This window comes from Neoarius graeffei, chromosome 18 (genome assembly GCF_027579695.1).
Source record: "Neoarius graeffei isolate fNeoGra1 chromosome 18, fNeoGra1.pri, whole genome shotgun sequence".
Taxonomy (NCBI): Eukaryota; Metazoa; Chordata; class Actinopteri; order Siluriformes; family Ariidae; genus Neoarius; species Neoarius graeffei.
The window spans coordinates 41,992,800-42,016,645 of NC_083586.1; the positions used below are offsets into that span (position 1 = coordinate 41,992,800).

Here is a 23,846-nt window from a genome sequence, read left to right on the forward strand (position 1 = left end):
AGCTACACGCTGCATTAGACACAAATTTACACAAGCCTCTGTTCCGAGAAAATAACAAATAAGAAACTTACGATACAGTCAGCAGCCCTCTGTCCTTCAACTTTGTCTCGTGCAATGAGTGGAGAAGCACTTTAGCAGGTTTGGTGTGGCTGGAAAGCAGCAGGCCTCACCACTAAAAGCTCTGAACCCCGCCTAAAGACATCTATTTAAAGGCTCGTATAAAAAAAAAAAAAAAAAAAAAAAAAAAAAACTCTGCCCATCTTCCACGTTTTCAACTGAATATTTCACCGCCCACAAGACCTTTATTATAGGATAATAATATAGGAGAATATCGGCGATCAATCATCCAAAGACAAGAGCAAGTCTTCCAGCATATGGGTGTAAAATCAACCACAGAACTGTTTCTGAGAGTCGGGTGCGTTATATATATATTACACACACTGGCTTGGAAGAATGTATAATGGAATATACAGAATGTGTGTTTTTCCTTTAATTTAAACGACACTACTCACAGAGTTGATGTTCTTCTCTAGTATACGTCACACAGGCATATGCTGATAATCAGTTCGACGATATGTTGCAATATTTCACCAGTGTTTATCCAGTTGTCATTTTGAGTATCTATCAATGATGTTGCTAAAGGGTTTCTCAAATACCATTCAGCTGAGGCTCCTTTTCAGTTAAAATACTGCCAAATTCGACAAATACTGACAAACATGCACTCGTTCATCTTCAATAAGCATATTATCCTGGTCAGGGTTGGTCGCTGTGGATCCGGAGCCTGTCTTGGAATACACTCATGGATAGGATTTCAGTTCATCATAGGGTACCAAGAACACATATACTTTCATACCTAGGGGGAATTTAGAGCAGCTAATTCCCTTAATGGCAAGTTTTTGGGAGGTTGGAGGAAACTGGGGAACCCAGAGGAAACCCGGGTTCCACCATTCCAGGGAAGGAAACTTTTGGGAACACAGGCTGCAAAAAAGGGATACACCCTTGGAACGGGCACCAATTCTTCACAGGACACTAAGCACACACACATACGTTCATACCATCCATCCATCCATCCATCCATCCATCCATCCATTATCCGTAACCACTTATCCTGTGCAGGGTTGCGGGCAAGCTGGAGCCTATCCCAGCTGACTATGGGCGAGAGGTGGGGTACACCCTGGACAAGTTGCCAGATCATCACAGGGCTGACACAGAGACAAACAACCATTCACACTCACATTCACACCTATGGTCAATTTAGAGCCACCAATTAGCCTAACCTGCATGTCTTTGGACTGTGGAGGAAGCCCACGCAGACACGGGGAGAACATGCAAACTCCACACAGAATGGCCCCCGTCGGCCACTGGGCTCGAATCCAGAACCTTCTTGCCATGAGGCGACAGTGCTAACCACTACACCACCATGCTGCCCCCACATTCATAACCCCCAGGCAATTTAAAGTAGTTAATCCACCTACTGGCATGTTTTTGGGAGGTGGGAGGAAACTGGAGAACCTTGAGGAAACCCACACAGACAGGGTGAGAACATGCAACACTCCACACAGAAAGTAACCTGCGCTGAGGATAGAAACAGGATCCTTGGATTTGCAAGGCGGCAACACTACCCGCTACACCACTAACTAAACGTTCATTTTATTAAGTAAATGAGTACGACAGTGAACCAAGTTAAAAGGTTAGGGATTATGGTGGGATAAACACATGGAAAAAAGATTCCATCTAGCACTCTAAAGGGTTCCTTGCTTTGTCCCTTTAAAGGAACTCCTAAAGGTTCACTGTAGTACCATCCAAAACAAGGGTTTTCCTTTCCAAAAAGTCCCCCAAAAAACTAGAACAATTAGCCATCCAAAGAACCCATTAGGAACCCTTTTTGTAAATGTTCAATGGGATGCTTGATGTGTGAACGAAACAAACAACTTGATGTGTGATTTAGACAGAAGAGTGTCATACTATTTTTGTAAAATGTGTCTTCGCTGTTAGCTTTCAGCAGCTCGGGCTGTTTCTAATGACATCCTGGGAAGGGGCCTTTGCAGGAAGTCATTATCTTAGTAATCATTAATTTGGCGGTACCTAGATTAAAGAAGTAGCAAAAGATTAAAGAGAGTTCTCTCAGTCCCTGTGCTGAACATAGCAACAAACAGTCAGAGAATGAAGTCATATAACATTTAACTTTGGTGGGAAGAGTGTGGCCAGAACACCCTTTGTCTTATCATTGCACAAACATCTCCACACACACAGCCTCTGCCCTTTTTTGTGGCCATTTCCACTTTATAAATGACCCTGCTTGGCTCCCTTTACCTCATTCACTGAGACTCACAAAACACCACACACTCCTGGCACAGGAAGTAGCACACTGCTTTTCCTGAAGAGATGTAAAAGTGTTGATTCAGCATACGCTTCCTCCTTCCAACCTTTTAGGATCGGAATTAAATGGCCGTCCCTGATTTTCCAATCCAGTGGTAACTGCTTGTGCTGATTGTATGAAAATGATACATCTCCACTGGGATTTTTACCTTTGACTTCATAAGTACAAAACAACCACCCAAACAAATAAGGTCTTCCCAAAGTCATTCAAAGCATCCTACAGAACCAATAGGTCAGGATGTTGTCATTCCTGCTGCACCTACAACCATGTCCACAAGAACAAGTGGCCGGACTACATCCTGACTAAGTAAACACTATTCCCTTGTGTGTTTGCCATTTGTCTACAGATAAAATCTGCGTTTGGTTGGATTATAGTGTCAGTCAAACGTGTCTACAGAGGATCCTATGGATCCACTGGCAGAACACCATCAGCAACCAGGACCTTTGGCATAGAACCAACCAGATCCCTGCAGAAGAGGAGATCCTAAGAAGACGCTGGAGATGGATCGGTCACACACTCCGCAAGCCAGCCTCCAACATAACCAAGCAAGCGCTGACCTGGAATCCCCAAGGCAAGAGAAACTGAGGACGGCCCAGAAACACATGGCGTCGAGACCTTGACGTTGACACCAAAAGAATGGCGTACACCTGGAGCCAGCTGGAGTGAAAAGCCCAAGACCAGGATGCCTGGAGATCTCTCGTTGGCGGCCTATGCCCCAGGAGGGGTAGTAGGCTTAAGTAAGTAAAGTGTCAGTCAAATGAACCCCTTTTTGCGAAAGCAGGAATCCATTTCGTGACCAAAATTGTCAAATTCACTAGCAATAATGAGAAGTCTAGTCTCTCTGACTTAAGGCCGGTTTACAAGTTTCTTTAACAGTTATGACAGAACACTTAAAGGAAAGTAAAACACAAGGAAGTATTCAGGATACTTTGCTGTCTTACAGCTGGTGTGAAGGAATGATTGTTTAGACCTGTACATTGTCAGAGGTAACCGGAACTAATTTGCTTCACGGACATTCCACAACAAGAAAAAGTAGCTAGAAATGGATAAAAACGTGGTATAAAAGGAACTAGAGACAACAATTACCCTGTGGGAAATTGTGAGAGTGATGCAGTGCGCGTAGCAGTCGCTATTGCAGGAGCTGCACTGAACTGTGTGAATGTGTGACTTGCCATGAGGCTACAAGCATGTGTCTCTCTGATGCCCCTTTTCCACCAAAGCAGTTCCAGGGCTGGTTTGGGGCCAGTGCTTAGTTTGGAACCGGGTTTTCTGTTTCCACTGACAAAGAACTGGCTCTGGGGCCAGAAAAACCGGCTCCAGGCTAGCACCAACTCTCTGCTGGGCCAGAGGAAAGAACCGCTTACGTCAGCAGGGGGGGTGGAGTTGTTAAGACCAACAACAATAACAAGACCGCGAAAGATCACCATTTTTAAGCGCCGAGAAGCAGCAGCTGTACAAACGCGAAGTCATCCATTATTATTATTATTATTATTATTATTGTTGTTGTTGTTGCTGCTGCTGCTTCTTCTGTGTTGTTTTTGCTTTGATATTCGCGCCAAGGTTTATGTAAACGTAGCGCCGTAACTGACGTATACAGCGACGTAATGACATGGCTCCGCTTAGCACTGCGAGCTATGGAAAAGCAAACTGGTTCTCAGCTGGCTCGCAAGTTGAATGAGTTGTGAACCAGCACCAGCCCCGAACCAGCCCTGGAACTGATTTGGTGGAAAAGGGGTATGTGAGGGAGCAGCCCCTCCCCCACCCACGCACTCAGAGCAGAGACACAGAGAGGCACACAGAAAGTGAAGGATTTTCTCAGAGTGCTCCCTCCAAACAACGGGGATTCTCACGAAAACGGAAGGAGATATTCACAAAATTCTTTCACATTGAGTGCCACAAGGCTCTCCTGAACACATTGATGTAATTTTTTTTGTCTCTAATGTAAAAAATGTGGACACTAGAGCGAGTTAAAAACAAGTGACTTTTCAGATTTTGCAGTAAAAGCGCTGCCTCGTTTATAATGGGAGTCAATGAGGCAGAGTGGCTGTCCTCTCCTTACTTTCAGGCTTCTCATTCAAAAACTGTAAATCCTATCGGTTAGGTAGACACATTGTGTGAATCAGGACAAGTGTGACTACTACTTTTGAGAAAATTGTGTGTAGAGTGAAAATTGTGGCTGAAAACACAGTTTAAGGCCCACTTTACACGGGGACGGTCTGAAACAAAAACGCAAAAGTCCGTTTTCGTTCTCACTTTTTTCCGCGTCTACACGACCGTTTTCAAGGAGGAAATCTGCGTCTATACGGTGACGCATAAATGTGTGGAATTCAATTGGATGTGCATGCCAGGCGGCTAGGTGGTGCTGTGAAAGACCTCCACTATGTCTGCACGCATGCGCAACGTCTTCCGTCTTGTCTGATCTGCACCGCGAAAACTTTGACTACTCTGGCTATGGTAAGTAAGAAAGTAAGTAAAAAAGTAAGAGCATACTATACCCGCCTCTGTTCATTAACGGTATATGTGCAGATTCGGTATAGATGTTCGAAGGACTCCTGGACGTTTATTAAAGCTGCCAGAGCAGCTTGAAGGTCCGTTGGATCGATGTAATCAGACATGCTCTTACTTTTTTACTTACTTTCTTACTTCCCGGGCTGGCATGTACAGTATATGACACATGTATGACGTAAACGCGTACCTGACGCGAGCAGATCCGAGCAGAGTTTCGCATATTGGGTAGTTTAGACGGATATGCAACGGGGGCTGTTTTTAACTTATCCACTCTGGAAGGCGTTTTCAATTTTTTCCGTTTTTCAGCCTCGGAAACGCCGTCCCCGTGTAGACGAAAGGCACTTCCGATAAAATATTTAGTCGTTTTTACCCGACAGCGTCCTCGTGTAAACGGGCCCTAAAGGAGAAAGTTTTAGCTTTTTTTTTCAAGCTGCCTACACTAAATTCCTGAGCGCCACTGGTGTGTAACGCAATAGACACCCATTATAAATTCTGAATTTCTCCAGGTGTGATCATGGTGTTTGAGCTGGGACTGATCCAAAAGTATAGAACCTAGCAAAAAAGTTGAATGCCAGATCCACAGAGGAGAAGTTTGTCTACTTTTTAAAGTTTATCATGTCTCTAGGTGAAAGCATGCCAGAGCAGCGGATGTTTGAAAAAACATTGAAAAAGTGCGTTGTTTTTCAATTAATTCCATAGAAATGAATGGGAAATTTTGGGTGATTTTTTCGCGACTACGTTGCAAAAAAAAAAAAAACAACAAATCACAGAATGATGAACAAAGTAATAGTATAGCGAGTCCGACAGAGACGCACGTTGTGATATATTGCTTGTCTGTGTGCGATGTACGGTTATTGGGTTATTACGAATCAAAATTTGTACGGAAGATGAAAAATTCCTAGGTACTCCTTCTCTAATAAGAAGAAACACACAGAAGAACAATAGTAACAATAGTTATGCGTGCCTAGGCACTGCATCACTAATAAACCAAGTTGTTGTGTGTAGCTATTGGAAAATGATCATCCCCGGGTTGCATTACTCCACCGTGTTGATTATTTTCCAATAAGTGCACATCCTGTCGTGTTTTATTCCAGGCATAGTGTCCTGTTCTTGTTTAACCTCATGGTTTCTGATTGGTTCCACCTGTTCCTCATTTCCCATTGTGTAATTTAAGCCCTTTGTTTCTCTGCTACGTCTTTTCAGAATCCTGCACTGTAAACAGTCTTCACTTTTCTTACACTCTTGGACTGTTTTCCCACTTCGTTTGTTTCCTAAAGTCTGTATTCGAAGTTGATTTTTTGTGACGCTTTTTCGTCCGTCTGGTTTGGTTTCACATTGCACCGTTTTTCAAGCGCAGCAAATTGTTTGCACATGTGGCTCGGGTGGTGCTTTGATGGACAGATCTTATGGGTTCTTAGAGAGGGTCGTTTTCCCTCTACGGGTCATGCAGGTGTGTTTTTATTAGTGAAAAGACAGAAGATTATAGCTGTTCACTACCATTTAATAATGTGCAAATATTACTAAATGCTGCTACTTGCAGTTACAGGGCTGTTGTAGAGCCTCAATAAAGTGAGATTTGTTCAGTTTTAATGATTTTTTTTTCCAAAACATTCATTCAAAAGTCACGTTGCATCTGGACAGAAACAGAGTTCCCGCTGGCGCTCGTCACGCTCGAACGTTGACGAACGTAATCCATCAGTGACGAAGAGAAAATTACTAGCAGTCGTCACAGTGACGAATGTAGTTGTCACCTTTATCGTTATCATAAGTCAACTTTTATAGAAATCCCTGCATTTGCCGAAATCCAACCCCAGTGAAGAGACGGCGGGAAGCCAGAGTGTAAACAATGAGCATCCGCTTGAGACCAATAAAAATCAACTACACATAATGACCAAATGAGCGCCAAGCTTTTGACCAATCACAGTGTGTCTTTATCGGTCTGGTGTTGTGGTGTAATTATCTCTGCGTCAACCGAACAATGGTGCAGTCTAAGCTGATGAAGTTTATTGGACGGGCTTCTTCAAGCACTGAAAATGATTTAAGGGCTGAAACAGCCACAGAGGAGGCACACTCAGAGCCCCGACCATATCGGAGAGTGTCAGTAATACTGGGGTCAGTAAAAAAAAAAAAACACCAAAGTGAAACTGCAGTCAGCTGGCAAGCGACTGAAGGGAGCCATGTTTTGCGGGGGCGTGGCATGTTGAGTTCCCATGACTAATGTATGATGAAAAATGCAGCGTCGTTCTGTGTTCGGCTTGTAAATTGACGGGAAATTTGAATTCCTTTCCTGTTGGTTGGTCCAAGATTCTTCTCGACTCTGTTCAATTGTAAATCAAGTTTTGTGTTGAAGTAAAGGCCAAAGGGAGTCCTAATACCGCTTTTGAACGATTCCATGCTAAAATAACCTTCAGTAAGCTCAAACTAAAGAGGTTTATTTTAGCTTGATGGTGCGCAGGGCGCCCAAAATCAAGTCTCTCTTATTAGAGGCTGGAGTGGAGCCCAACGTTTATATGTACTGGAGAGTCCGAGCTGTATCTGTACAAATATTTGAATTGTCCCAGTTTGGCTGGTATAAACCTGTATTAAGTCAACTTTGATAAATCGGTAACAAAGAAAAAAATCCAGACTAAGTGAAGAAAAAAAAAGAATAAGTGAAGAATACGTCTTCGACCTGATTTTTCAAGGAAAAGAGTGGAGAATATTTTTCAGAACCCAGAGGGAACACTGTAGAGCTCCACAAAATCTCTAGGTTGAGGACATATGGAACCTATTTTGTTTTTTCCTAGTTTTCAGCTTTCTGACTAGACATGATTGTGTTGCCAAGTACTTGTGTTTTTATGAGAACATTTTCACCCTTAGTTGTCCGCCTGCTTGCTAACCCTGACTACAGCAATGATTTAAGTCAACTATCCGTACCCTCAAATGCGCTAATTTGGCTGTAAGTTGGTCTTCAAGTTCAATTTATTCGAAGGGTCGAAAATCTTAACCTTATCCTGTATTGCACCAAACACACTGAGAGTCTCTCTATATCCAGCTGGGTGAAGAACCTTTTCCAGAAACCGGTGATTTAATGCCAATCTCTGCCATACATTAAATGTACTGATCCCCAATCAGTTCTCTTTCATCATATAAATGGGCCGATGAAGCTCCGAAAACCAAAACCTGACCCGAAGTCAGCTGTGCAGATTTCAGCACTGCGCACAAACCCCATATCCGTGATCTCTGCTGTGGCACGGACTTCCCACGATGCTCACACATGTCACTGTACCCACGGATCGTAGCTACTACATGATGTAATCGCACTGCGCTGAATGCAATCCCATCCACCACCCTGCTGTTGACAAGCTGCAAACAACTCAAGCCTACAGAAGGAGTAAGAAAAAAAGGATTAGAGAGGGGGAGAGAAAAATGACAACCAGACGACGAACAAAAGGGATGCAGGAATTGTTCTTCTGAAATCTGGAAAGCACCATCGCCAACGTCTAAAAGTAGTTTCGCGGTTGAGCTAGGATCTACTGGACATGTGTTTGCTTTGAAAGCAAGATCAGATTCTTTAACAGTTCTGAGATCTAGAGCTGGTTTTAACGGGTGGAAAGAGAGGGGGGAAGAAGGGAAATCAGCCACACGGGCTTTGAGAAGAAACAGAGCAGAACGACTAGAGAGGGTTGAGACGCTGCCACACACACACACACACTAAAGACACGCACACGCTTCTTGGACGTGACGGTCTCTGGTGGGACTTGGGCTTCGGTGCAGACAATAAGAGAGACTTGAGGATAAAATGAACTGAGGATCAAACCCACACAAGTAGAAAGCAGGATGGCACGATAAGAGCTAAAATGATAACTGCTTGGCTTAATAGTCAAATCATAATGATTTAACACAAGAACTCATCCGATTTAGAAAGTAGCTTTGTAGGATTTTTTCAATTAAATTCGCATTTAAACAAGCTTTTCTTTCACGTTACAGATTATTTCATATTCCTTCACAATGATACTGTAAGTGATTAATATCTTAGAGTTAGGCGACTGGAGTTAAAACATATACAGTGCATTAATCATACGAAAGCATGTGATTTAAGCTTAAACCTTGCCCGGTAGCACTTAAGATGAATATGAAGGAGGATATCATGAAAAAAAAAAAATAGGTACCCTATGGGTACATGTGGCTACTACTTATAAATAAAATTGTTTTCTGATACCAAGTCCATACAGTTGGGGCGGCACGGTGGTGTAGTGGTTAGTGCTGTCGCCTCACAGCAAGAAGGTCCGGGTTCGAGCCCCGTGGCCGGCGAGGGCCTTTCTGTGCGGAGTTTGCATGTTCTCCCCGTGTCCGCGTGGGTTTCCTCCGGGTGCTCCGGTTTCCCCCACAGTCCAAAGACATGCAGGTTAGGTTAACTGGTGACTCTAAATTGAGCGTAGGTGTGAATGTGAGTGTGAATGGTTGTCTGTGTCTATGTGTCAGCCCTGTGATGACCTGGTGACTTGTCCAGGGTGTACCCTGCCTTTCGCCCGTAGTCAGCTGGGATAGGCTCCAGCTTGCCTGCGACCCTGTAGAACAGGATAAAGCGGCTAGAGATAATGAGATGAGACGTCCATACAGTAAATATAGCATATACAGCGGGGAAAATAAGCCGCCATTTCCGGGAAATAAGAGTTTGGGTCATGGCGACAGCGTGTGTGTGTCAGCCTCGGTTCGGAGGTTTCAGTTTCAAAAACTGTAAGAGTAGAATAATATGAAGTACAGACACTTGGTATATTTTACTTCTGTGATTTTTAAATTGTTCATTTTTGGATGACGCTTCATTTTTGTGGCTGCTGCCTCACAGAATAAATTATACAGCGGGGAAAATAAGTATTGAACACGTCAACCTTTTTCTAGGTAAATAGATTTCTGATCGGACTATTGACATGAAATTTTCACCAGATGTCGGTAACAACCCAAGTAATTCACACGTACAAAGAAATCAAAACATTTATGTCCATAAATTAAGTGTAATAAAGTGGAATGACACAGGGAATAAGTATTGAACATGCTTACTGAAATTTATTTAATACTTAGCAGAAAAGCCTTTGTTGGTAATGACAGCTTCAAGACGCCTCCTGTATGGAGAAACTAGTCACATGCATTGCTCAGGTGTGATTTTGGCCCGTTCTTCCAAACAAACTGTCTTCAAATCTTGAAGGTTCCAGGGGCCTCTTCTATGAGCTCTGATCTTCAGTTCTTTCCATAGATTTTCAATCGGATTCAAGTCGGGTGATTGACTGGGCCGTTCTAGCAGCTTTATTTTATTTCTCTGAAACCAACTGAGAGTTTCCTTGGCTGTGTGTTTGGGATCACTGTCTTGCTGAAATGTCCACCCTCATTTCATCTTCAGCATCCTGGTAGATGGCAGCAGATTCTTATCAAGAATGTCTCGGGACATTTCTCTATTCATCCTTCCTTCAATTACATGAAGTCTGCCAGTACCATGTGCTGAAAAATAGCCCCACACCATGATGTTCCCACTTCCAAACTTCACTGTTGGTATGGTGTTTTTGGGGTGATGTGCAGTGCCAATTCTCCTCCAAACATGGTGTGTCCTATGACATCCCATCCATCATCTGTAGCCGCTTATCCTGTTCTACAGGGTCGCAAGCAAGCTGGAGCCTATGGGTAGTATCTCACTGGGCTGCGACAGCCCGCGACTAGTTGGAGACACAACAATTGCAATAAAAGATGCAAATTAGCGACAATTTTCACTTGGAATCACACTGAATTGATATTCGCATATTTTACCACAATTGTTGTGTCTCCAACTAGTCGCAGGCTGTCGCAGCCCGGCTTTCCCTCGGCAGGCAGGGAAGCCTCACGGAAAATGACTTGAGAAGGGTTCGTGACGGCTTTGCGACACCAGCGACGCATTTGCGGCTATTTTGAGAGAAATTTTGTCGCACGAACTTTTTGAACATGTTCAAAATTTCAGCGACGAAGGAGCGACACTTGAGAAGCCCCGCAAATGTTTCAAGACACTTTTGAAACTCTCTTGCGAATGACGTTTGCAAGCTGTCGCAGCCCAGTGCGATACTGGCTTACCCCAGCTGACTATGGGTGAGAGGCGGGGTACACCCTGGAGAAGTCGACAGGTTATCGCAGGGCTGACACATGGAGACAAATAACGATTCACACTCACATTCACACCTACGGTCAATTTGGAGCCACCAATTAACCTAACCTGCATGTCTTTGGACTGTGGGGGAAACCGGAGCACCCGGAGGAAACCTACGCGGACACGGGGAGAACATGCAAACTCCACACAGAAAGGCCCTCGCCGGCTGCTGTGAATTCCAATGGAAATGTACTAATTCATATTCTTGGAGAGAGTTTGGATGGAAATGTTTGATTAGATTTTTTATTACTCCAAAGCAGAAAGTACATATTTCAGAAGGTAATTCTAGTTGCTGGAGACTGTGGGAATCAGGAGGCCAATCATTGGCACATTTTTTGGGACTCTCCAGTAATCAGACAGTTCTGGTCAGAGATACATAAAAGAATGTAAAACATTTCATACTCCCATACCTTTCCAATTTGTATTCAGAGATACTGCTTTTCACTCGAACCTGAATGGGCATTTCAATAAATATTTGTTTGGTATTTTGATAACGGCTGGCAGGAAAACGCTCACGAGACACTGGCTGCAGCCAGACGTACCCACAATAGAAGAATGGACAGAAATAATCAATTATTTATATTTGATGGGAAAAAAAAAAATCACATTCCTACATAGATTACAAATAGAGAAATTTACCAAAGTATGGGCTGAATGGGTACCCCAGGAATAGTAGGTGTAATCGTGAGTGATGTTGATGATAGATGTTGACAGATTTGCGATTATAGAGGTAATTGTTGTATGTACACCTTCTGGTGATATTTGTTTTGTATTATTGCCTGGTCTGATCTCATTACTATTATTTTTATTATTTCTGTAAATTTTTTTTTTTTTTGGTGTACGCATGTGTGTATTTTTCTCCTATACTAGTGCATCTCAAAAAATTAGAATATTGTGAAAAAGTTCAATATTTTCCATCAGTTATTTAAGAAAGTGAAAATGTTATATATTATAGACTCATTACACAAACTAAAATGTTTCAAGCATTTTTCTATTTTAATTTTAATCAGTATGGCATACAGTACAAAAACAAAAAAAAACCCATCTCAAAATATTAGAATTTCATTTCGAGTTTGAGTAAAACAGTATGAACACAGTGTATCTCTCGGTCTAGTTCAGTACACACAACCACAATCATGGGGAAGACTGCTGACTTGACTGTTGTCCAGAAGATGATCACTGATGCCCTCCACAAGGAGGGTAAGCCACAAAAGGTCATTGCTGAAAAGGGTGGCTGGAAAAGGTGCGCAAGCAACAGGGATGGCCGCAGTCTTGAGAGGATTGTCAAGAAAAGTTGATTCAAGAACTTGGGAGAGCTTCACAAGGAGTGGACTGAGGCTGGTGTCAGTGTATCAAGACCCATCACGAACAGACATCTTCAAGAAAGGGGATACAACTTTCGCATTCCTAATATCAAGCTACTCCTGAGCCAGAGACAACGTCAGAAGTGTCTTATCTGGGCTAAGGAGAGAAAGAAATGGATTGTTGCTCAGTGGTCCAAAGTCCTCTTTTCAGATGAAAGTACATTTTGCATTTAATTTGGAAATCACGGTTCTAGAGTCTGGAGGAAGAGTGGAGAGGCACAGAATCCAAGGTGTTTGAAGCCCAGTGTGAAGTTTCCACAGTGATGATTTGGGGTGCCATGTCATCTGCTGGTGTTGGTCCACTGTATTTTATCAAGTCCAAAGTCAACACAGCCATCTACCAGGAGATTTTAGAGCACTTCATGCTTCCATCTGCTGACAAGCTTTTTGGAGATGCTGATTTCCTTTTCCAGCAGGACTCAGCACCTACCCACAGTGCCAAAACTACTACCAAATGATTTGCTGACCATGATATTACTGTGCCTGATTGGCCAGCCAACTTGCCTGACCTGAACCCCATAGAGAATCTATGGGGTATTGTCAAGAGGAAGATGAGAAACACCCGACCCAAAAATACAGATACGCTGAAGGCCACTATCAAAGCAACCTGGGCTTCAATAACACTTCAGCAGTGCCACAGACTGATCACCTCCATGCCACACCGCATTGATACAGTAATTCATGGTAAAGGAGCCCCAACCAAGTATTGAGTGTATAAATGAATATACTTTTCAGAAGTTGGACATTTCTGTATTGTAAATCCTTTTTTTGATTGATCTTAGGGAATATTCTAATAATTTGAGATACTGGATTTCTGATTTTCATGAGCTATAAGCCATAATCATCAAAATTAAAACAAAAAAGGCTTTAAATATTTCACTTTACATGTAATGAATATAGAATATATGAAAGTTTACCTTTTGGAATAAAATTATGAAAAAAAGGAACTTTTTCATGGTATTCTAATTTTTTGAGATGCACTAGTATATGTGTGGATAACAGTACTTCTTTCTTCACATTCCATGTTCCATGTGATATAGTTCCTAAAAGCATGTATAAGGAAATAAGGGAAGATAAAAGGACAATGAGATGAGATCCCTGATATGAGTATGTATATGTGCACATGTATGTATACGTATATGTGTACATGTTCTGTATGTACGTTTGTATGTTTCGTATATGTGTACACATTCTGTTCATTATTTTTCACTGAAGAAACTGGAGATGTCAACTGCTCATTGTCCAATAAATAAAGATTTTTAAAAAAAGGCCCTCATCAGCTACTGAGCTCGAACCCGGAACCTTCCTGCTGTGAGGCAACAGTGCTAACCACTACACGCTATGACATCCATAGAGTTCAATTTTGGTCTCATCTGACCAGACTATATTCTCCTAGTATTTCATAGGCTTGTCCAAATGTTGTCCAGCAAACTTTAAACGAGCTTCAACATGCTTTTTCTTCAGCAATGGAGTCTTGCGCGTGCATAGAGGCCATGGCAGTTGAGTGCATTACTTATTGTGTTCTTTGAAACAACTGTACCTGCTAATTCCAGGTCTTTCTGAAGCTCTCCGTGAGTGGTCCTTGGCTCTTGGACAACTCTTCTGATTATTCTTTTGACTCCTCTGTCGGAAATTTTGCAAGGAGCACCTGGTCGTGGCCGGTTTATGGTGAAATGATGTTCTTTCCACTTTCGGATAATGGCCTTGATGGTGCTCATTGGAACATTCAGAAGTTTAGAAATACGTCTGTAACCAATGCCATCAGTATGCCGCGCAACAATAAGGTTGCGAAGGTCTTGAGAGAGCTCTTCGCTTTTACCCATCATGAGATGCTTCTTGTGTGACACCTTGGTAATGAGAAATCTTTTTATAGGCCATCAGTTAGGACTAAACCAGCTGATATTAATTTGCACTGATGGGGGCAGGATTGCTTTCTAAACACTGACAGCTGGTTTCTTGGCTTTCTCTGCCTTTTTGCACGTCCTTTTCTTCATGTGTTCAATACTTATTCCCCATGTCATTCCACTTTATTACACTTAATTTATGGACATATGTGTTTTGATTTCTTTGTACGTGTGAATTACTTGGGTTGTTACCGACATCTGGTGAAAATGTCATGTCAGTAGCCCCATCAGAAATACAGTATATTTACTGAGAAAAATGTTGACGAGTTCAATACTTATTTCCCCCGCTGTATATTTACTCTATGAGGCAGCAGCCACAAAAATGAAGCGTAATCCAAAAAAAAAAATCACAGAAGTAAAACATACCAAGTGTCTGTACTTTATATTATTCTACTCTTACAGTTTTCGAAACTGAAACCTCTGAACCGAGGCTGACATACACACGCTGTTGCCATGATCCAAACTCTTATTTCCTGGAAATGGCCCGGCGCTAGAGCTCAGTGGAACGCACTTTCCCTTTGTAATAAGCATAAACATGTCTGAAAGCGATTTCTTTAGTCTAGACCATTTATTTCAAATGGTGAACCAAATTGTACAGTATACACTCACCGGCCATTTTAATCGGAACACGTGTATGCGCATGCGCAGTGCGCGATTGTTACACTCTTACAGCACGATGATGTAGTGGCGAGCGCCTCTATATGAGGCAGTAGCCACAACAAAAACGATTTTGACCTTTTTGGTGACCTTGACCGGATGACCTCAAAATGTTGGAGGTTCTATTTGAGACCAATGCCCATCTATCCTGAAAGTTTCATGAAGATTGAGCCAGCTGTTTTCCCGTAATATCATAAACAAACAAACAAACCCAACTGAAAACAATACCTCGCCCCCTGATGGACTCCGTCCCGGATGAGGTAATAAATAAAAATGTTGTCCAGTATGGAGAAAGCTCCTTTAAAAATGTAAAGCTACAGCACTTATAGTGGTGCTTGAAAGTTTGTGAACCCTTTAGAATTTTCTATATTTCTGCATAAATATGACCTAAAACATCATCAGATTTTCACACAAGTCCTAAAAGTAGATAAAGAGAACCCAGTTAAACAAATGAGACAAAAATATTATACTTGGTCATTTATTTATTGAGGAAAATGATCCAATATTACATACCTGTGAGTGGCAAAAGTATGTGAACCTTTGCTTTCAGTATCTGGTGTGACCCCCTTGTGCAGCAATAACTGCAACTAAACGTTTCCAGTAACTGTTGATCAGTCCTGCACACCGGCTTGGAGGAATTTTAGCCCATTCCTCCATACAGAACAGCTTCAACTCTGGGATGTTGGTGGGTTTCCTCACATGAACTGCTCGCTTCAGGTCCTTCCACAACATTTCCATTGGATTAAGGTCAGGACTTTGATTTGGCCATTCCAAAACATTAACTTTATTCTTCTTTAACCATTCTTTGGTAGAACGACTTGTGTGCTTAGGGTCGTTGTCTTGCTGCATGACCCACCTTCTCTTGAGATTCAGTTCATGGACAGATGTCCTGACATTTTCCTTTAGAATTCGCTGGTATAATTCAGAATCCATTGTTCCATCGATGATGGCAAGCCATCCTGGCCCAGATGCAGCAAAACAGGCCCAAACCATGATACTACCACCACCATGTTTCACAGACGGGATAAGGTTCTTATGCTGGAATGCAGTGTTTTCCTTTCTCTAAACATAACGCTTCTCATTTAAACCAAAAAGTTCTATTTTGGTCTCATCTGTCCACAAAACATTTTTCCAATAGCCTTCTGGCTTGTCCACGTGATCTTTAGCAAACTGCAGACGAGCAGCAATGTTCTTTTTGGAGAGCAGTGGCTTTCTCCTTGCAACCCTGCCATGCACACCATTGTTGTTCAGTGTTCTCCTGATGGTGGACTCATGAACATTAACATTAGCCAATGTGAGAGAGGCCTTCAGTTGCTTAGAAGTTACCCTGGGGTCCTTTGTGACCTCGCCGACTATTACACGCCTTGCTCTTGGAGTGATCTTTGTTGGTCGACCACTCCTGGGGAGGGTAACAATGGTCTTGAATTTCCTCCATTTGTACACAATCTGTCTGACTGTGGATTGGTGGAGTCCAAACTCTTTAGAGATGGTTTTGTAACCTTTTCCAGCCTGATGAGCATCAACAACGCTTTTTCTGAGGTCCTCAGAAATCTCCTTTGTTCGTGCCATGATGCACTTCCACAAACATGTGTTGTGAAGATCAGACTTTGATAGATCCCTGTTCTTTAAATAAAACAGGGTGCCCACTCACACCTGATTGTCGTCTCATTGAATGAAAACACCTGACTCTAATTTCACCTTCAAATTAACTGCTAATCCTAGAGGTTCACGTACTTTTGCCACTCACAGATATGTAATATTGGATCATTTTCCTCAATAAATAAATGACCAAGTATAATATTTTTATCTCATTTGTTTAACTGGGTTCTCTTTATCTACTTTTAGGACTTGTGTGAAAATCTGATGAAGTTTTAGGTCATATTTATGCAGAAATATAGACAATTCTAAAGGGCTCACAAACTTTCAAGCACCGCTGTAATTTAAAAAGTGGGAATTGTAATTATAATTGTAGTTAATAGATCTGACAAATGCCCAGTAACCAGCTTTACTCACAATCAGTACTGCTGTTGATTACATTAACTTGTTAAATATGTCAAAAATCATGAACATGATTAATGGAGTGACGCTAATAGGGTGGTGTAGTGGTTAGCACTGTCGCCTCACAGCAAGCAGGTTCTGGGTTCGAGTCCAGTGGCCAACGGGGGCCTTTTTGTGTGGAGTTTGCATGTCCTCCCCGTGTCTGTGTGGGTTTCCTCCACAGTTCAAAGACATGTGGTTTGGTTAACATGGGGTGGCCTTGAGCAAGGCACCTAACCCCCAACTGTTCCCTGGGTAGGTATGTGTGTGTTCGCTGCTTCAGATGGGTTAAATGCAGAGGATGAATTTCACTGTGCTTGAGTGTACAAGTGACAAATAAAGGCTTCTTCTGCTTCTTGAGTGACGCTAGCTATCTCTTTTTTTTTTTTTTTTACACAGAGATTCTACTTCCCTTCCCTCCAGACAAAATCTCCAAACAATGGACAGCCAGTGACTAAAGCCGTTTAACAGCCACCCTCACCATGCTGCTCACTGCTGGAACTCGGTGCTTAAAAAGGCCTTCCAACACACACACACACACACACACACACACACACACACACACAAAGAGAGAGAGAGAGCAGTCTAAAGCCTGATGGCCTAATAAGTAAAAGGCTGAAGTCGAGACACTATTGTGGCTGACATTTTATGGCCTCTTTTAACAAGGATGTAATACAGATGCCTCAGAACATCCTCAAATTCGGATCAGGAATGTTCATCTTTACAAAAAGTGGCATTGAGTGGAAAAAAAAAAAAGTGTATTTAGACACCTGATTCACATCTGTGTGTTCAGATCGAGCACATACTGTTTAAATGGAGCGAGCTCTATATACTTTTTGGCAGTTTGTCACTGCCGGCTTCCTGTCTGGCAGCAGAACTGAGACGCTCATACAATATTTCCACTCCTCCTCTCCTGCTCTTTTTAAAGGATTGTCCGCTCACAGCTTACTAACACTGACCAACAGGGTACATTCAAGGCCAACATGACCACATCCTTTGTCATGACCTGAGCGCGGTGAAAAAAAGGATATACATCTCACAGATAGATGCATGGAGCATTGCTGAAAATAAAGAAACGGTCTCGTCTTTCCTCGAGTCAGGGCACTTCTTTGGGATAAAAAAACAAAACAAAACTGGGTACAAAGCCCCTTCCTCTCTCAACCACTATCTCGACGTGTCCCCTCGTCTCACAGGAAAAGCATCTCCAGCTGTTGGACAAACACAGAGAATACGAGCTCTTCTTTCTTTCTCTCTTTCTCCCACACTCTTTGGTCCGTGTGAAACTACAGGATGAGACTCTGTTGGTTTTTCTCACCTCACCTCACCTTTCTTTTTGTTTTTCTCCCTCTGGATGGACTGGAGGAAGAACGTAGGGCTCTCTACTGTTCCACGGGATCAGTTTCGAGATTAGGGCTGGGGGTTATGAGGATGTGATACCAATAGTGTGTAAAAGTACAACTAATGGCCCACTCCATTGTTAGTCACAGTAACTCATCTCATCTCATTATCTCTAGCCGCTTTATCCTTCTACAGGGTTGCAGGCAAGCTGGAGCCTATCCCAGCTGACTACGGGTGAAAGGCGGGGTACACCCTGGACAAGTCGCCAGGTCATCACAGGGCTGACACATAGACACAGACAACCATTCACACTCACATTCACACCTACGGTCAATTTAGAGTCACCAGTTAACCTAACCTGCATGTCTTTGGACTGTGGGGGAAACCGGAGCACCCGGAGGAAACCCACGCGGACACGGGGAGAACATGCAAACTCCACACAGAAAGGCCCTCGCCAGCCACGGGGCTCGAACCCAGGACCTTCTTGCTGTGAGGCAACAGCGCTAACCACTACACCACCGTGCCACCCTAGTCACAGTAACTAGAGACTAAAAATCAGTTTTAATTATTGCTGTATTTCTCTTTAACTTTTTGCAGCAATTTTAACTCGGCAGCCTTCGTTATGCGTTTGGTCTGAAAAGTCGTCTCTTACGGTACGTAATAAACATGCTGCTTTCTTTACTGACATACAAACTTTTTTTTCTGTAACATTTGTCTTGGAACAGCGTTTCTCAACCTTTTTTCAGTCACGGCACCCTTCAGAAGTATGCAAATTCTCAAGGCACCCTCATATAAAATACACGCAGTCACGCTGACCATACGCTGACCCCGGCAGTGACGTTGTGACATGGGAAAGGGGGCCGTGAGACAAATTTTGATGATGCATGAGGCGGTGATGATCTGTATTAGTGTAACTATGGCTTTTTTGAATTTTAATTCATTTTATTTATTTCAATGTTAGAATATATCATTTTTTGACAACACCCCTAACGAAGCCAGACGGCACCCCGGTTGAGAAAGGCTGTCTTGGAACACGAACATTTGTAAATCTAAAATGTTTTTGTACTGACTCGATAATGTTGAGGTCATGTAATAAAAATCTATCACAAAGTTTCTACAGGGGGCAGCACGGTGGTGTAGTGGTTAGCGCTGTCGCCTCACAGCAGAAAGGTCCGGGTTCGAGCCCCGTGGCCGGCGAGGGCCTTTCTGTGTGGAGTTTGCATGTTCTCCCCGTGTCCGCGTGGGTTTCCTCCGGGTGTTCCGGTTTCCCCCACAGTCCAAAGACATGCAGGTTAGGTTAACTGGTGACTCTAAATTGACCGTAGGTGTGAATGTGAGTGTGAATGGTTGTCTGTGTCTATGTGTCAGCCCTGTGATGACCTGGCGACTTGTCCAGGGTGTACCCCGCCTTTCGCCCATAGTCAGCTGGGATAGGCTCCAGCTTGCCTGCGACCCTGTAGAACAGGATAAAGCGGCTACAGATAATGAGATGAGAAGTTTATACAAAAAAAAAAAAGGGTGCCTAAGACTTTTGCACAGTACTGTACATGATATTGCTGGGTTTCAGTCACGTGACTTTTCTTAGCGGTTTTACCGGAAGTGAAATAGCTGGTGGTCTAAACGGCTGCCGTAGTGCAAACAACTAGTGATAACTTATCAGAGTACGCTCGTAATCTAGAAGCCACTGCTGGCTTTAGATATATTCAGAAGATTGCTATGTGCAATGGAATCGACGCCTACAGTCTGGGAAAGAAGGATTCGTCATACAATCTCGAAAACTACCCTTCAGTCGAGTTCCCCGACATCTCGAACTATCTGGTGTTGCAGACGTCCTTCTACGCCGCAAAACAGATGGAAGAGTATGGAGGCTTACAACTTTTTTGTATGTGGCTGGGTAAAGGACCTCGGTATCAAGTCACTGCCGAATGAATCCTGTATTGTTTTTGCCCGTGTAAGTGTGTTTTTTTAAAGCTTTTCACTCATGTCTTTACAACAAAGTGCTGCAAGTTGAAGTGTAAACAAACAACAGTTGGCTTGATTCTCACTTGTGTTGGCTCTTATCTCTCAGGTAAATCATTCACAAAGATCAGAAACCCCTTTAAAGACCTGGATCTTAGTTAAACAAGATGGAGAAGTGATCACGGCACATTGTAACTGTATGGCTGGGGAAGAATTTTGTCACCACCTTCATGTATATGGGCTTTGTGAGAAGTGAGGAGGAAACAAAGAACCAGCTGGGGACTTTAGCGCTTCGTGACTAAAAAAAGTACCGTAAAATAACGACACATAGCAAGAAAAGTACTTGGAAACCGCTAAGGCCGTAGCCGAGAGGGAGATACAAACCTTTCACCAAGTGATCACTGCAAACTCGAGCATGCTTCGACTCGGCTCCCTTCGATTTCAGTGGGAGGTTCAAAAGCCACCTTTCTCGACGCCTTTTTGTGAAATCCTGTGTTCGTTCACCCTTTATTAGTAGTTCACGGGGAACCCTGAAGAAACTTATCAGTTTCACAGTTTGACCGATTCGAACAACCTAAAACAACGCAAGCATAAGGCATCTTTCATGCGAGCAATGCACCTTCTCCGTACAAACGCTTTGTCAACTAAGCTTTGGTAGACCACCAGCTAAAGTTTTGAATAACGGCGGATGTGACGTCACATGAAACCCAAGAATTGGTATGAGTTGCATGAAATTGCCTCCTAGTGAGTTATGCATGTATTGAAGTTCAAGTAATTTTCTGCTGGTCTTCTGATCTACAAGTGCAAGAGAAAATTTTAAAAAAGCCACAGGACAAAATGAGTAGTACCTGGATGCATCTGGAATTCAGTTTATTTTCACACTCGTTTCTTCAAGTTTGGATCTGAACTTTGTGAAGTAAGATTTGGGGGAGATAATTACATGACATTTAGCAGACACTCTTATCCAGGGTGATATACAAGATACCCAGAGCAGCCTGGGGAGCAGCTGCCTTGCTCAAGGGCACGTCAACCATTCCTGCTGGTTCAGGGAATTGAACCAGCAACGTTTTGGTCCTAAAGCTGCTTCTGTAACTTCATCTCATCTCATCTCATGATCTCTAGCCGCTTTATCCTGTTCTACAGGGTTGCAGGTAAGCTGGAGCCTATCCCAGCTGACTACGGGCGAAAGGCGGGGTACACCCTGGACAAGTCGCCAGGTCATCACAGGGCTGACACATAGACACAGACAACCATTCACACTCACATTCACACCTACGGTCAATTTAGAGTCACCAGTTAACCTAACCTGCATGTCTTTGGACTGTGGGGGAAACCGGAGCACCCGGAGGAAACCCACACGGACACGGGGCTCGAACCCGGACCTTCTTGCTGTGAGGTGACAGCGCTAACCACTACACCACCGTGCCACCCGCTTCAGAGATCTGGATGAAAATGAACGAGAAAACAACAGGCACGGTGGTATAGTGGTTAGCAAGGTCGCCTCACAGCAAGACGGTTCTGGGTTTGAACCCAGCAGCTGGCGAGGGCCTTTCTGTGTAGAGTTTGCATGATGTCTGCGTAGGTTTCCTCCGGGTCCAAAGACATGCAGTTACGTTAATATGGGCTGAGGTGCCCTTGCGCGAGGCACCTAACTGCTCCCTGGGCGTGCATGAGCGTGTTCGCTGCTTCAGGTGGGTTAAATGCAGACAGGAATTTCACAAGTGTGTGATGAATAAAGTTGTGCTTTTTTTTTGCTCAAATCAAAGCACCTACATGATTATGAACCAATGTTGTATTGTCAGATAAACCAACAGTGCTATTATGTAGCACTGAGCAAAATACAGCTCTATATATTACTCCAGTGGCGGCACGGTGGTGTAGTGGTTAGCACTGTCGCCTCACAGCAAGAAGGTCCGGGTTCGAGCCCCGGGGCCGGCGAGGGCCTTTCTGTGTGGAGTTTGCATGTTCTCCCCGTGTCCACGTGGGTTTCCTCCGGGTGCTCCGGTTTCCCCCACAGTCCAAAGACATGCAGGTTAGGTTAACTGGTGACTCTAAATTGAGCGTAGGTGTGAATGTGAGTGTGAATGGTTGTCTGTGTCTATGTGTCAGCCCTGTGATGACCTGGCGACTTGTCCAGGGTGTACCCCGCCTTTCGCCCGTAGTCAGCTGGGATAGGCTCCAGCTTGCCTGCGACCCTGTAGAACAGGATAAAGCGGCTACAGATAATGAGATGAGATGAGATGAGATGAGAGATTACTCCAGTGATGAGTGAACACTGTACCCTGTCACACAACCATTGAAATGAGCTGCAAAAGTGAAAAGCATTCACATGCATCAAACAAATAAAATGCATGGATCTGATCAAATCCCAGACCAGATCCAGGGAGGCGATCAAAACAATTCGATCGCGCCTATGACGTCATTGCTCCGCATCCTCACGCGGCTGCCTTTATCAATAATGCCCTGCTTCCGGTTATCCCATGTTAGTGCGCGTGCACTGGATCCTGTGTGTAAATGATAATCAAACGGGCATGATGTCGAAGCCCTTCATCCAAGACCTGCCCGGGGGATAAAATCAGATGAAAGGCCTTTATGTGTAATGTTATACTCACGTAGTGTTTGGACGGGTGCCGTCTTTTCTCCACGTCCACCACTTTCACATCCAAAACGGTCCGGAGCTGCATTTTTAAAGCGGTGTAGAGTGAAAAGGATCAAAATAAAGACAAGAAGAAGGAAGGAAAGAAAGAAAGGCGCTGGTGAGACGCACAGCAGGAGCGGGACAGTCACGGAAAGGATGGATGGAAAAACGCTGCTGTTATTTTCGCCCTGAAAAAGCGCTCGAGTGGTTTTCTATCCGCTCTACAGCACAAACCCCGAGCACCCCAACTTATTCACTGCCGCCTCACGCTGGGAGAAAGAAACCTCACGATCCATTTACTGTAACCATGGAGTCGCTTTTCCTTCCGAGGAGAGTCCGAACGGACACGTTCCCGGGTCAAACCGCAACACTGGTCATTAATAATACGTCCGGACGAGAAGAAAACACATGCAGGCCTATTTATATCTAAACAAGTATCTGAATCCTGTATCCGGTCCTTTGTGATAACTATAACAGAATGGTTGAATATCAGTGCGCGAGCGAGCAGGATCCGGAAACCAGAAGCCCTCGGCTTCTCCTTTAAATATGAGCGCGCGAGCCCGTCGGCTTTAAGGGCTCGCGCTTGTGCTGATCGTCAGGGCAGTTCGAATACAAGTAGGAGTCGACTCCAAGAGTCGATTCATCTCGTTTTGTCGAAACGTGCATGTCGTTGTTGGTGAAACTCGATGTACTCTGGATGAACTGGAACCAATCGGATGTAAATAAACTCTCAGGGATTTTTAACACCAAATTAAACCCGACGTCAGCTCAATGATTACAGATTAACCCTGGAACCGACTCTCATTTTGGCTTCGTCTGAAAATGCTCAAGTAGCTGCTTAAGTTGTTTGATTATAAGCCAGGTTTTAAAGTAAACTTTGCCATGTTTAAGAAAGTAAAAACGGTGCAACACT

General features: G+C 43.5%; 1 protein-coding gene across 6 annotated transcripts in view; it reads right to left on the reverse strand.

Moving 5' to 3' along the window:
- The window catches only part of sh3pxd2aa (SH3 and PX domains 2Aa), a 360,165-nt gene extending 336,708 nt beyond the window's left edge, over positions 1–23,457 (reverse strand). For 5 of the 6 annotated variants that reach the window (XM_060898802.1, XM_060898807.1, XM_060898803.1 and 2 more), the window contains exon 1: positions 22,908–23,457. In XM_060898802.1, coding sequence (XP_060754785.1) covers positions 22,908–22,979 — 72 coding nt within the window. In that variant the 5' untranslated portion in view covers positions 22,980–23,457. Of the gene's footprint in view, positions 1–71; positions 91–22,907 lie in introns of those variants that run through there. The other variant, XM_060898804.1, reaches the window with a different exon arrangement.
- Between the last annotated feature and the right edge of the window lie 389 nt (positions 23,458–23,846).